Consider the following 15,247-nt stretch of genomic DNA (forward strand, 5'->3'; position numbering starts at 1 on the left):
AAAGGTTGGAATTGCCAGACTGGATCAGACCCCAGGGGTCCATCTATTCCAGTACCCTGTCTTCAACAGAGGCCAGTGATGGTTGCCAGAAACCATGCAGTAATTTGTAATAGGATAATTTGTCCCCTGGGAAAGTTCCACCAGCTAAGTGTGTATGTGTGAAAAGGTAAACTTGCTCCCTTTCAGTTTCATGTAATGCCTCCTTGCTCTTGTACTCAGAGAGGGCATTGCTAGTCACCTTCTCTACATTATCCATTATTTTGTATACCTGTATCATGTCTCTGGTTGTTCATCTCCACTCTAGGTAAACCATTTCAATCCTTTCATCAAAGGCTCTCTGTTCCCACTACTATTCGTCTGAGGCATCCAGTCCAATCTTCTGCTCCTTCCTACCCATCTGCTATAGCAATATCGCCCATTGCAAAGATAAGCGTCTCTGTAAATGCCGGTGGTTACAAATGAATGCATCCTTCAGAAACCTTTTATATCATTTTCCATGATGCACATTGTAAACGAGGAGTAACAGATCTTCAGCATTACCCAGGAAATGTTACTCTGCAAGTGATATAAAAGCTTTACAACAGCCGAGTATGCACCATTGCCAAAACATTTTATTGTGAGCCAGATAATGTCGTTTGCATTGTACACATTTTCATATAATAATTCCAGGAAAACATTCTTTACAATTGTGTAAGAGCAAGTCACATGGTTCAGTGTAGTTTATTGTTACAAATGCTTAGTGATACATGGCACAGATGAATTCTGTTCCTTTTCTGGATCAAATAATCAATAGCGAAATAATCTCCCTGCAATTATGTTGCTCAGCAGTAAATGGTGAGAAAATAAATATGTATAAAATAAACTGGATATAGCCAACAATCATACCACTGTATAACATAACAACCTTGGAAATGGGTCCCTCACCCCAATTCTAAGTATAACCAATGCAAGAGGCTATTCAAACCATGCCCAGCACTTAATCCTATTATTTTTGGCAAACTCCCCCAGCTGTAAATGATTCCTGTTCACCCTGAGCCCACTTTACATAACAAACCCAGTGGCAGGTCTTCCCCATCTGTAATGCCAGGCCCCAATCTGCAATGAACTGCCTACCCCAGGGAGTGTCTGGGCAAAGCTTGTGGCAAGATCAGGGCCCATGATTTCTCAAATGTCCATGTGGTTCATATGCTGTTGGTATTACACTCAGTAAATCAGTGAGCTGAGTGCAAATGAAATCAGCCTTGTTTAGTTTGCACTGTCCCAACATGTTCATCTGCAGGTCAGGAAGGAGGCTAGAGGGTTGCTTGCTTGTGGAAAGCCGCATGCTTTATCACAGGATCTGTTAAAAGCACCTTGGGGGCGCGGGGGGGGGGGGGGGGTTCTGGGTCTGGGATCTCTGAAATGACACCTATGCTCAGGAAGCCATGCCATTTTCTACGCACCGTACACAGTTCTGCTAACCCAAGGATGGGCACATTGGAGAGATCTGAACACTGGTATCTATCTATGTCGCAGCAGGCCACACAGGCAGATATGTTGTCTATTATAAATAAAACCAGATACAAAAAGTACAAAAATAAATATTTTAACAAGAATACTTCAAGTTAGAGTAACTACATGAGAACAGACTAACTATAACTGTAGAAATAGACTAACTGCTGGGGGACAAAGCATCGTACTTTAACTAGTCCAGCTAATGAGCTATAAACATGAGCAGCCCTTGGGCGAGGCTAGCCCCTGGCCCCACCCTTCTGCCAGAGGCCCCGCCCCCCTCTGCTCCCTCACCGGAGCCCAGAGCACACTGCCCCGCAGCCACTTGTCCCCCGCTCTGCCCCAGTGCTGGGCGGGTGGCGCTGCCAGTGTGCCTCCGGCCCTAGTGCTGGGAAGGCGGGCAGCCTGGCAGCCCAGCCGTAATAGTTCCAGTCCCAGGTGGGAAGGCAGGCGGTACAGCCAAAGCATCCTCAGCCCCAGCATGATCCCAGTGCCGGGAGGGCAGGCGGCATGGCGTGGCCCCAGCCTGGGGGGCTTGCGCACCGCAGCCCTCAGCCTGCCTGCCCCAGCCTCTTGGCCACAGAATGGAACAGCAGACAGGAGGGGGCCTGGTGGAGCGTGGGCGGGGCCACACCAGGCTATTTGGGGAGGCACAGCCTCACCCTGCCTATGATACCTGCCACTCATGGCTATAAAGATTATCTAATCTATAGGGGGTGGCATGTTATTAAGGGCCAACGCTACTGTCATTACACATGTGCTGCTCCATGGACTTTACTGGGGTATTGTACAGTATTCGGTAACCAGGATCTGAATTTGGCTCAGTTTCTTGTATTATCTCTCTCTCTCTCTCTCTCTCTCTCTCACACACACACACACACACACACACACACACACACACACTAAAAGAGCATTAGTGAGGCTGCCTGGGTAAACTTCATTTGCCCCCCTTGTGCGTATGCATTATGATACAGTCTTTAATTACATGATCACATGCTCCGCCCCACACAGACGCAACCCCTGGCTCATTCAGTGAGCCAGGCTGGACTTGCTCTGGGGATGAGTCAGGGTGGTACAATGCAGGAGGTGTTGTCAGTAGGACCCCTGCTTCATTTGTTGCCGAGCTGGAAGGTGTGTAATCAAAGAGGCAGGGAACTGCAGGAAGAGCAAGATTAAGGCAGCTGAATGCCACCCTGGGGAACTGGATTTTGTCCCTGTCTATGCCACACAGTCTCAGTGTGATGCTGGGCAAGTCATTTCAACCAAACTTACTCCGCGATTGTGTGACTGAAAGACTATCTCATAAGACATACACACAAGGGGGCTGAATAAAGGCTGTACAGGCAATCTTAATTCTGGAATTTCCTAACTTTTGAGTGTTTGACTTTGCAACCTCAATAATCTTCTTTGAATGTAGTTAGTGACTTCCTAGATCTGAAAACAGAACACTGCAAAAACCAGCATTTCCATTCTGTAGCATCATCTTGATGCCCACATGGGTCAATCAGCAGGGTGGGGACCTTTAGATCCATTGCACAGCCCTGGGCCACTTCAGCTAGCAGAGTATCTGAGAGCAGGAATATGTTCCAACTCTCATTGTGGACCAGCTCTAGAGGGGGATGGGACATTCTGCCAGTGGGTATCACAGCTATTTGCTGACAGCAGAGGAATGTAAGACTCAGGAATCTCTGGTTCCATTCCCGGTTCTGGAGGGGAGTGTGCTTTAATAGGCACAAACTCTTCTGTTCATTCCCCCCATGACCCCTTTTACCCATATCTTCCAACCTGCTCCCATCCCAGTCCTGTGTCTTCTCCTACCCTGGTTCCTTGTCCCAATCCCATTCTTCTCTCTTACCCAGGCCCAGTCTGTACTCCTCAGGCTTCTCATCCACCTCCCAAGTCTCCTTGCACAGACAATCTTAGTCTCTCCTCCTCTTCCAGTCTCCATCCCCTTGCCCAGAGCATACCAGTTCCCTCTTCCTTGTTCATCAACTGGCATAATCAGCATAGGTCCATTGACTTCAATTTCCACCTGAGGATCTGGCCCTAAAGCTTAGACTTCAGCTTCCAAATTCATTGGTAGTTTTCAGTGATTCTTTTTACACATGGCGGGAGGGATGGACCTGAATTACATTTGCCTGAAGGGGTTGTGGAATTTGAATGTGTTTGCGTCTTTAGAGCATAAGCCATTTGGGGCAGGGATCGTCTCTTTTCTAGGTTTGTCCATCGCCCAGCATAGTGTGGGCCCAATCCTAACTGGAGCCTTTGGGCATTACCATAATATACATATCTATTACTAATTGTAACAGTGTCCAACTACAATCAACCTGAAAACTATGGGGAGCCTTACAGATTCAGGGCATCCAATAAGGGACTTTTCATCCTGGTAGCTTTGCTAGTTATAAGAACTACATGTCACCCTGGTCTCTCAGTGAATCCACAACTCTGCAGCCCCATGCTAATGGTTCTCAGAGGGGTCTGAAATGATGTATTTAAAAATAAAAGCTGATCTTCATTTCACTGCATCTCGGGTCTTTAGATCCAATCTGTTCATAAAAGTAGATCCTCATGGGATAAAATCTATCCATATGGAAAGAGTCTGATCCAGCAACCCCTATTCACTTCAGTTCTCCTAATGCACTTAAGCCACCCCATTGGCTGACCTGGGACTGCTCGCATGAGTAGGGATTGCAGGATTGGCCCAAAGTATCCAGCATGTGTAACAAGTTGATAAGGAACAGCCCTCCATGTCCTGGGAGGGGCCAGTGTGTCTAAGTCCAACTCATTCCTCCTTCGCTGCTTTGCTTTAGGAATAGAGAGTCATCATCATCCACTGTAAAATAACGGGGAAAGTGGGTTGAACTAGCACATCCAACTTGACTTCAGTAACATTCACAATTGAGTAGGAGATCTGTGGGTTCTCTGTCTGTGGCAACACAGTATGCGGACCTCACATATGGTCCAATCCTGCTCACATTAGAGTCAATGGGGGCTTTACCATTGACTACAGTGGGATCACAATGAGGCCCACAGAGCAGGAACTAAGATCTGTGCTCTTCAGATCCCATAACACATAACCCATCCCAAGGGTGCAAGAGAAGCAGCTCCATTACAATGAGGAACATATAGACACTGGAGCATGTGTAGTATAGATTCCATCCAGCAGCAGCCAGTGATGTGACCACATGCACACATCCAAGCCATTTGCTACATTTTATATCACCAATTAGCCCTCCAAGAAAGTATGATCTCTTGCATTTTATTGGTGGGCAGATGATCTTGTGGCTAATGCAAAGGTTTGGGACTCCAGAGTTCTCAGCATTAATTGCTGTGAGACTGTAGTCGCTCCGTGATTCAGTTTCCCCCATGTATAAAATGGGGATAACTAACACTTCCCTATCTCACATGGGTGTTGTGAGGCCAGGTTAATGATGGTAGCATTTTACAGTCATTATGCACAGGTGCCTGGCAGTGCTGATTCAGGCCCCGTTGTTCTAATAAGCCCTTTACTACAGCCGGCAAAGAGGTCTAAGGCATGGAGCTGTATTTCAGGGAATGGCCTTACCTCAGATTCCTGGAGATATATCCCTTTGCCGTCTTTAGTTAAGTTCTGAAAGGCCTCTGTGAAGAAATAGAATGAGGAAAATTAATTTGATGGCCAACAGGGACAAAGACAACTCAGACTCGCCAGCCCAGGAGTGAACTGAAATGCAGAGCCTCTAGCAGTTCTAGGGGGACTCAACGCCATCCAGGATAGTTTGAAATGCCTGTGTTGGGCATATGGGACATTTGCCAGTGACAGGTGGGGTGGAGTATGAGCTGCCTCATGATGCAGTGATCATTTGACCCCCGTGGAGATCAGAAGGTTTCCCTCTCTATGGCAGCTCTGGCTGGGACACGTCACAGGTCCTCCTGCTTCCTGCATAATAGGAACATCTCTTATTCCCTTAACTCCTTGCACAAACAAACACTGCAGTGCCAGATACAAGACCTGCTCTCTCCACAGAACCAAACCTTTCCAGGTTGCCTGGCCTAGGAGTCTGGGAAAGAGGCTTAGGGCCTGATTCTCCTCTAATTCACTCCATGATTTCAGTGGGGTTACTCTTGCTCTACACTAGTTTATATGAGAAGAGAACCAGGCCCCATATCTTGGATCTTGCAGCCCCGGGGACTGAGCTGAATGGCTTTGCAAGAGGCCCCAGACTTGCTCTGGGGTCCAGCATCAGTGACATGCTGAGTAATGTCCATACCCCCCATGATCTCCACTCGCAGCATGAAGCAGACGAAGCTCTCAAAGCTGATTTTCAGGTCAGGGTTGCCGTATCTGATCGCCATTAGGTTACAGACTTCGTTGCTGAGCGAAATACCTACAGAAAGGAAGAAAGGGAACGATGAGGCACCTCGCAGCCATTCAGAGGATCACAGGGTAATTGCAAAACTAACAGGACTTCACCCTTCTCCAGCATCTTTCATGTGAGGATCTCAAAGAGCTTGATAGACATTAACTATGCCTCAAACGAGGGATTGACCTAAACCAGGCCCTCAGATCCAAATGCGACCCCCAGACTTTGAGTGGTTCAAAATCTGGATCATCTCTACTCACAATATCCATGGGAGGTAAAGCAAGTAATATAACGGATCCCTCTACCCGCCACTACAATGCAGCCACCTCTGGGGTAAGGCACAGAAATTGTTTAGCAGCAATATAACACAAGAGTTTAGGAAAAGAAGTGAAGAAGAATGTCCAGCTGAAACTAGTGGGGAAAATTATCTCCACACCATTTTCAGGGTCTGGATATCTCTCCAAGTCCAGGTGGTTGTTTTTTTTGTCTCACAAATAAATGCAGGTCAATTCACCCCAAGTGTCTTTCAGTATTTGTGCCTGGAAAGCACAACCCTTATGATTTAATGTAAATAATGGCAATGCCTGGATTTGGAGGTTATCTTTCACCTCTTTGGTATATTATAGCTACAGTTTTGAATGTTACCAAGCAAAATGACTTTAATTAACCAGATGGAGGCAAACTGCCAATAAATCATGAGCATTTAAAAGCCCTGATCCTTAAAAGAACTGTGTGAGTGAATCCTTTCTCCCACTCAGAGCCTCACTGAAGTCAGTGTGGCTATGCCCAGATCAGGGGGAAGGAAGGACCTGCCGCCGAATTGCCGCAGAAGAATGAAGCGGCGGTAGAGCTGCCGCCGAAGTGCTGCCAATCACAGCTTATTTTTGTATTTATTTTTTTCCCGCCACTCGGGGCGGCAAAAACGCTACAGCCGGTCCTGGCCCAGATGCAGGGGTCCATCTGTCTGGTTCTCCTGGCAGGATCGGGGCAAGGATCTTAAAGGAATAAAGTCTGACACTGCTACTGCTTGTGTGCTTGTCTAGCTGACATAGAAGGCCAGATCCTCAGCAGCTGTAAATCAGCATTAGCACCACTGACTTTGATGGGGCTGGACTGATTTGTACCAGCTCAGGATCTAGCCCACACACACACACCCCCAATTGGCTAAGGTGAAGTTAGTTATGACTCTGTGGGGATCCTATAGGTTTCCAAATAGGGCTTATAATGGAGAGTTAACTATGGAGTGGTTGCCTTCCTACCCCAGTAGAGAGCTGACAATGAGACGTGGATATACTGTACACAAAGCTAAAGTGAAACTTCACGCTGCAAATCACTTTCAGAAGCCAAGGTCTGGGGTCCTTGCGACACTGATAAAGTAGGCTTCATCTGACTGCTGGGAAAGTGGTTGGGAGAGAAGCTAGAGGGAGTAGCAGAAGTAGCTACGGTTATGGGGGAGAGGGGGTTCTGTGCTGTTTGCCCCTCTTACTGGCATTTAGTATTGTCTTTTAGTTCTTTCCCAGTTGGGGGGATTTTGATGAGGATGTAGTTACTTGCCAAAAGTCGGTGACCGGCTCACCTGTCTCCTGCACAGCTGCATGCAATTCCACTAAGTCCAGATTTCCTGATCTATCAACATCTTTCTTCTGGAAAACTTCCTGGTTTTTTTTAAATAAATCAAACAAGCGAAAGAAACAAAAATGAATCTGAGCATCTTAGAAGGGGAGATCTGTTGGTCAGCAGCATTGACACGCAACCCCCACTTCGCTATGTGTGGGGCTCATCAACGTGGAGGTGTCAAAGCAATTCATTACTTATACTTAGTAGTAGTAATAATATAGGAAAGTAGTAGGTTTTTCCAGGAATCTCTATTAACTTCCTCTGCAAAGCAGCCACAGAGTTGGGAGTTGTACATGGAAAAGTTACAGGCCAAAAGTCTGTCTTTATTTACAATCTGATTCCAGCGGGATTTCACAGGGGGTAAAGTCAGTGCAGAATTTGGTCCCAAGGAATCTGTTTGCAATGTGTGGATGAAGCACCTATTCAGGGATACGGTGTTCCCACATGCAAGAATACGCCCTGACTAAACTTCGCAGGGTCCAGAGTTCTGATCCCAGATGAACCAGTGACTTCCCTAAATCAGTTGGGGCTAGATCCACGAAGGGACTTATGCATTGCAATGCCTAACTTCTAGTGCCCTGCTGCCAGGTGGAATTCACAGCCCTGAGTTAGACGCCCAGGCTCCCTATACCAATGAACAGAGAGAGTTAGGCGCCTAAGAATGGGATTCTCAGAAGCCAGCAAGCTGAGTGGAGAGTTGCCTAAACTAGCCAACACAAAATGCTGGGGAGAGGAGCGAGCCCTAAGCCCTGCCCCCAAGAGTAGTTTGGTGCATAACTCCAGGCCAGAGAGAGGTGCCTATATCTGCTCAGGATTCACAGCCATAAACGCTCTCCTGGAGTTGGATGCCTCAGTCCCTTTGTGGATCCTAGCCCCTGACTTTCTTGTGCATCAGTCACAGACAGCAGGTCAATTGGGTTTTAAAATCAGGCACCTCAGTGAAAACAGATGCTGCACCAGCATTGATCTTTCTTAGCTATACACCTCTTACAAAGGGGTATCTCCATTCTCACTGGATCCTCCCTCACCTCTGGTGACTGACCAGCTTAAGACTATGTATTTCCCTGTGTCTTGACAAGCAGGCAACTTTCCCATCCAGTTCACATCCTCATGAGTCTTCATAGCTACCCAGAGATCAGACTGGTTTCTTGGGATTTAACTATCAGAGGGGTAGGCGTGTTAGTCTGAATCTGTAAAAAGCAACAGAGGGTCCTGTGGCACCTTTAAGACTAACAGAAGTATTGGGAGCATAAGCTTTCGTGGGTAAGATGCATCTGAAGAAGTGAGGTTCTTACCCACGAAAGCTTATGCTCCCAATACTTCTGTTAGTCTTAAAGGTGCCACAGGACCCTCTGTTGCTTTTTTGGGATTTAACTGTTTCCTAGCCAACACCGATTGAGAAGTATACAGAGAGGCACGTCACATATTTTTTTACCAGATAGAAAAGCAGCCTCTTCCACAGGACCCTGAATTCCTGAATACTCAGTGTGCCAGTGGCATTAAGCTTAGTGGAGGAGTTAAGGTTGATGATGTCTTGGTAAAGGGGCAGAGACTCCAAAATTGAAAAAAAAAAAAAAAGGTCAGTCCATATAATTTTAGGATAGTGGTGATGCTGATTCTGGGAAGTTCCCCCTTCACTATGGGCCGGCTCCTGCTCCCACTGAAATCAATGAGTGTTTTGTTACTGATTTCAATGAGAGCACAATCTGGTGCTTTACAAAACAAACTCTGTTTCTTCCTGACTGAATTGTTGTTATTGGGAGTTAGGAAATAAGTGAGCAGGGCAATGCCCTGATGATGTAGAAATCACAGTGTAAGTCCCTCCCCCATGAAGAATAAAGCTCAGGTAAGGTATTAGGTGCATCAAATAAATATACAGCCCGAGCTAAAGGATACGTCCAGCAGTGCCAGGATACCTTGGCAGGCATCCAGACTAAATCTCAGCCGAAAGCTCTGGAGATCTGGAAAAGAGAGGATTATTCCGGTGAATCACTCAACACTGCTCAGAAAAATAGACTCCCAGGGCCTGAGCCTGCTGCCCTCGAAATTCAGTGATGAAACTGCCATGCATTTCACTGGGGATAGGATCGGGCCCCCCAAACCTTTTATGACACCGTTCCTCTCATTTACAAGTTACATCACTTGTGATTCAACCTGGGCAAGGGAAAAACGTGAGACAGTAGGGCCAGATTCCACTTTCAGCTGCATGGGTGTAATCCCCATGGAAGCCAATGGGAGCTCCCTGCAGCCATGTGATGAAGAGCAGAATATGACCCATTACCTGTAGCTAATACAGGAAATAGCAGTTAAAGAGCACCCCAAATATCATTTACTGGGTGACCTGGAGCAGTCACTTGATCTCCTTAGGCCTAATTCATCTGTGGTGCAGCTTTACTAGCCACAATGAATTGAAACTCTTCTGCTTAGTGTTTTTCTCTGTGTCTCTTACAGACAGGCAGCTTTTAAACTCACAAGCATAATTGAAAACCTAATTCTGAGCATTCCTGGGCCATACACGAGTGACGTGAAAAGAAACAGAAATAAACTAATCTTGTTGCAACTCATGGTTATAGATTGCCTGTAGGCTTCCACAGAGCAGATGCCATAACTCACAGATCACTACTCTACAGAAAGCGAAGATGCTGTAATCTCATTATAGCTCTGTTTATTAAATATGCATCACGCACAGTAAAAGTTTTGAAACAAATGTCTTCAAACTGATAGCCTATGAAGAGTAAAGACACTCCACCTGGCTTGGTTAGTTTCCTTACAAATTTCACAACACCCAATGGGTGACTTTCGAAAGATACTGACATGAAGATAAAAAAGCAATCTTCATTCACCCTTGAAAAAATTAAAGGAACTTGCAACCCTTCAGATGTTTTATCTCCCCAGAGATAGGTGCAATGAAAGAGACTAGTGCTGATAACGCCCATTATTAGAACTGATCAGGAATTCTATTGTCTGCAAATGCCAATTTGTCAAACCAAAACTTTTTCATGGGAAAGGGTCAGTTTTGACCATTTTTTTTACTTGAAAAAATTTAGGAAAAAAAGTTTTGAAATTGTCAAAACTTTTAATTTTGATATTTTCTAACAAAGAATTCTGTTTTTCTGGTTTGAAGCTGGATTGAAGATGGATCACTTGATGATTACCAGTTCTGTTCATTCCCTCTGAAGCACCTGGCATTGGTCTATCAGAAGACAGGATACTGGGCTGGATGGACCACTGGTCTGACCCAGTCTGGCCAATCTTATGTTCTTAAGCAACTTTTGTCTTTAATTTAAGCTAATTATAATAAAAAGTCAAAACTGAAAATAAATGTTTCAACTAACTGAATCCCGTTTTTTTTTTTCAAACTTTCAGTTTGTGAAAATATTTGAGATTTCGACTTTTCATTCCCATTTTTGATGGGAAAATTTGTTGAAGTCTCAAAAGTTTGCGGCATGAGAAAGCCATTTCCCACCCAGTTCTATTCATTACCCTCCCATGCCTACATCAGCCCTTATCTGCATAAGTATAAAGGGACTCAGCCAACTTATTGCTCAAATGTTTCAGGCATAGTGTTTTTGGGCCATATCTGTACCAAATCCTGAGAACTGATCCTTTCCGGTTTGGAATCCAATTTGGAACCTAAATTATCAGAAAAGGTTCAAACCCGGGGTTTCAAACCAGCTCCTCTACTCCCAGAACTCAGGGAGGGAGTTTGGGAGTTACGGGTCCACTTCAGGCTCTACTCTAACCAGTACCTAATTAATGTTACTAAACTATTATCTCCTAGCACTTACGTGTCCAGACGACGTTATTCAGGATCCTCTGGAGTTGGACAGCGTTTATTTCCGGATGCTAGGGGAGACAAATACTATTGTAATAAATTTCCCCTCCTCTGGATTTCCCAGCATGTCCTGTCTTCACTATCTGCCTTTTCAACCCCAGTCCAACTCCCACGGAAAGACACCTATTGACTCTGGGGGTGTTCAATTAGACCTTTAGATGGTTAAAAGCACATTCTCATCTGGTATAAAATGGTCGAAGCTCCACAGACATTCATGCATTTACAGTTATTTATACCAGCTAAAAATCTGGCCCATTATTTTCAAAAGACCCTCTTTCTCTTTTGTACCATCTGTCACATCAAGCACATTGTCAGCAAAGATGGAAAAATTAAAAAAATATTTCCATTTCAGTTTTCAAAACAGAATTTTGTTTGTTTTATCAATTTTTTCATGGTTTCCAAAAACTGAAATTGAATTTTCTGGAAACTTTTGATTGCTGAAAAACTTCAGTTGCTGAAACCCAAAACTGTCCAAACCACAGAGAAACCCCATGTGAAAGACAGTTGGAATGAGATTAGCAAGTATTTATGTGCACACTCATCCAACCAAGGAGTCAAGAAAACACCCCATGACAACAATCAAAAGTTACACACGAAATGAAAATAATGAAAAACCTGGAAAAAAAATTTTTTTTTCTTCCCCCATGAAAAATAAATCCTCAAAAATTTTCAAAAATGTTTACAACCAAAAAATGTTTTCAGAACCAAAAAATTTTTGTGGAAATTTTCATTTGTGAACATATGCTGTTTTTTATGTGCAAAAAAAAATATGCACAAAATTTTGACCAGCTCTAATTCTCAGAGTTAAACAGGGCCTGATCTTCAGAAGAACTGAACAGCTACAGCTGGTATCAATGGGAACTGCCAGCACTCAGCACCTCTGAAAATCAGGTCCATAAATAATAATAATTAATAACAATCTGTAAGAATAAATATTGTTTCTCTACGAGCAAGACTAGTAATCGACTAATAGATTCCGAGGTCCATTGTGGTCATCTAGTGTGACCTCCTATAGAACACAGGCCATAGAACTTCCCCAAAATAATTCCAAGAGCAGAGCTTTTAGAAGAACATCCCATCTTGACTTAAAAATTGTCAGTAATGGAGAATCTACCACGTTGCTAAATTGTTCCAGCGGTTAATTACTCTCATCATTAAAAAGTTATGCCTTATTTCCAGTCTGAATTTGTGTACCTTCAACGATTGTGTTATATCTTTCTCTGTTAGACTGAAGAGCCCACTATTAAATAATTGTTCCCCATACATATCAGATGATTGGAGCGGCTTTGCTAATGCCTATGTTAACTTTCTGAGCACACCCAGAGTAAATTAGTGGCTTTCAGAAGCCTAAGCAGACCCAACGTGAGCGGAGTGCTCGTGAATTTAATGACGAGTGCTTTTCGCTAACTGGCATGTTTCTCGAATGCTTACGTATTCCATGTATCAGAGGGTTAGCCGTGTTAGTCTGAATCTGTAAAAAGCAACAGAGGGTCCTGTGGCACCTTTGAGACTAACAGAAGTATTGGGAGCATAAGCTTTCGTGGGTAAGAACCTCACTTCTTCTTCACTTGCATCTGAAGAAGTGAGGTTCTTACCCACGAAAGCTTATGCTCCCAATACTTCTGTTAGTCTCAAAGGTGCCACAGGACCCTCTGTTGCTTTTTACGTATTCCACAACTCCTTGAGTGACGTTCACACTGTACCCTCACGCCGATCTCCTACATTCCCCACCAGTTTCCAGCACACTCCAGCTCCCAATTTCCCCAGTACATTCTAATTTTTTTTTTTTTTTTGCACAATTGCTCTGGCAGCGCAAGCAGCTGGCCTTGAAGCATTTCCTTTGGCAGTTAATGTGTACACTTACTTGTTCAAAATGCTTATTGAAGAAATCCTCCCAAATCTTGCCTTCGTGTTTATCAATTATTTCCTTTAGGGAACAAAAAAGTCAACGTTAATTGAAGAAACAGAAGCAGGAGTATCCAACATACGATCACATTCTTCCCAAATTTCACTGCATTCCCTGTCCTGCCATCGCCACTGCAATTACTTGCCCAGCTCCCATTGTGGTTTCAACTTCGCTAGTACACAAAAGGAGAAGAGTGGAGAGGAACACAAGTAAATAAAAGGGAGACCCTCTGCAGGCAGATGGAAAAGAAAGAGTGAAAATGAATTGTGATGATCTCGCCAAAAAGAATGGTTTGCACAGCAGTGAAAAAGCATCTGTGTCTGCTGGCCTGTCTGTCTTGTTCTGGACATTTATACCATGTTCACCTTCATGGTACAATAGATTCAATTTATAGAACAAGACATGGCCTCTCATTCTTAAAGTGCTTAAAGAGACACGAGGTCTCACATTCCAACTCAACCCCGACCCATCGCTGCCACAGGAGAAAAGCCAAAGTCCTGATCTGAAACACAGCTTCCGACAGTCCACCTCCCTCGTTCCAACTAACCTTGGAAAGGATGAAACTTGAATTTCCGCCCATTTCGCTGAAAATGGAAAACAATGGAAATGTTAGACCGTGTCTCCCTTATCATATGTGATTTTCCACCTGCCAAGCAGAATGCCTTCCTCTGTATCTCATGCAGGGACCCCAACCTGCCCACACACAGCTGCTGTGTCTACAATAGGGATCTTTCCCACCATTGCAACTCCATTAGTGGAAGCAGTAGTGTCAATATGGCTCCAGGCAGCTACTGGCATTTTAAGCACTATATCAGCTAACCCTGCACAGAACAGGTCTCCTGGATGTGATGGAAAGAAGGCCAGTGGCTGGTTGGGCCTAGTCTGCATTAGAGCTTTCACCGTTGCTACCAGCCATGGTGATGAACCAGTCGTAGCAATGGTGGAAAATGTAAGAGGAAATATCCTAGTGTAGACAAGGCCAGTGTCCTGTGTCTCCCCATACAGTATGCACAGTGTCCCGAGTGCTCCTAGTTCTGTGCCCTTGCCCTGTTGCACTTCTCTGGAAAGACCAGGACTAATAGCATTGTTTAGGCTATGGAGCAGGTACTTATCCTGCCCCGTAGCAGACAGCACTGCCCTATGACTCCACCACCCCGGTGGAAAGGCACAACTATCCAGGAGCACCAAGAAAACACTACAAGTAAGGGAATGGCATCATCTCACCGAAGGATGTGTTTCCTGGAGAAGACCCGCAGGATGAACTCGGACTCCTGCTGGGGTTCCGCGGTGGAGGGGACGATGACATAGACCCCAGGCTGCAGCCGGAAATCCTGAGTCACTTCCCGCTCATTCAGGAAGAAATGCCTTTGGTTGACGGAGGGGTTCCTGGCAAAGAACGCTGGTGCCAGCCTTTTGTTGCTTTTGTGGTACTGTCCAGGGAAGAAATAAAGGAAATTCCCATTGGTTTCAGGGGAAAGTCATGTGGGGGGCATGCTTAAAGAAAACCTGCCAGAGCAGATCCAGTTTCCATAATCCACAAGCAAAGGAGGCAGACATTAGAGATCTAATCAGAGAGCCAAAAGATCATTCTCCTTGTCTGTCCTCCTGCCAGATTGTCCTTATGGTACATTCTCATTGCCCAGTTTTAAAAGTCACCAAGCAATGGGGCTTCCACCCAAGTCCCTCTGCAGCCTACTCAGATCTCACTAGGAACAGCGGCCCGGAACTTCAGCGGGGGACGGGGCAAGAGTGGCCTTACGCCACCTTTGCACCCTTCTTATTCTGGGCTGCTGCAGGGGTCATTTCAGCCCCCAGTGAAAGTTATAACAGCCAGGAGCTGCCCTAAGCTCCAGCAGCCTTCTGAGCACTGCACTACCCAGAGCAGCACACAACGCCCTATGTTGAGGGCTACATCCTCAGCTTTTTCCTCATGCTCCACAGCTCTGCCCCAGTATGCCCCATGCACAAGAGTTTTTTGGGGGGGACTAAGGGGCGTGGATTTATAGGGTCACCTATGGTGGTGGTCCTACACTGTGTCTGCACCAGGACAAAGTG

At 45.2% G+C, this 15,247-nt stretch overlaps 1 protein-coding gene across 1 annotated transcript in view; it reads right to left on the reverse strand.

Annotated features, from left to right (window-relative positions):
- Positions 1-598: 598 nt before the first annotated feature.
- The window catches only part of CAPN14 (calpain 14), a 37,151-nt gene continuing 22,502 nt past the window's right edge, over positions 599-15,247 (reverse strand). Inside the window, exons 12-21 of the mRNA XM_065589368.1 lie at positions 14,417-14,622; positions 13,740-13,776; positions 13,151-13,213; positions 11,240-11,297; positions 9,348-9,412; positions 8,887-8,955; positions 7,411-7,489; positions 5,742-5,858; positions 5,057-5,112; positions 599-4,324 (exon numbers count right to left, since the gene is read on the reverse strand). Of these exons, the coding sequence (XP_065445440.1) occupies positions 4,298-4,324; positions 5,057-5,112; positions 5,742-5,858; positions 7,411-7,489; positions 8,887-8,955; positions 9,348-9,412; positions 11,240-11,297; positions 13,151-13,213; positions 13,740-13,776; positions 14,417-14,622 (777 nt within the window). The 3' untranslated portion in view covers positions 599-4,297. The remainder of the gene's footprint in view (positions 4,325-5,056; positions 5,113-5,741; positions 5,859-7,410; positions 7,490-8,886; positions 8,956-9,347; positions 9,413-11,239; positions 11,298-13,150; positions 13,214-13,739; positions 13,777-14,416; positions 14,623-15,247) is intronic.

The sequence above is a fragment of the Chrysemys picta genome, chromosome 3 (assembly GCF_011386835.1).
Source record: "Chrysemys picta bellii isolate R12L10 chromosome 3, ASM1138683v2, whole genome shotgun sequence".
Taxonomy (NCBI): domain Eukaryota; kingdom Metazoa; phylum Chordata; order Testudines; family Emydidae; genus Chrysemys; species Chrysemys picta.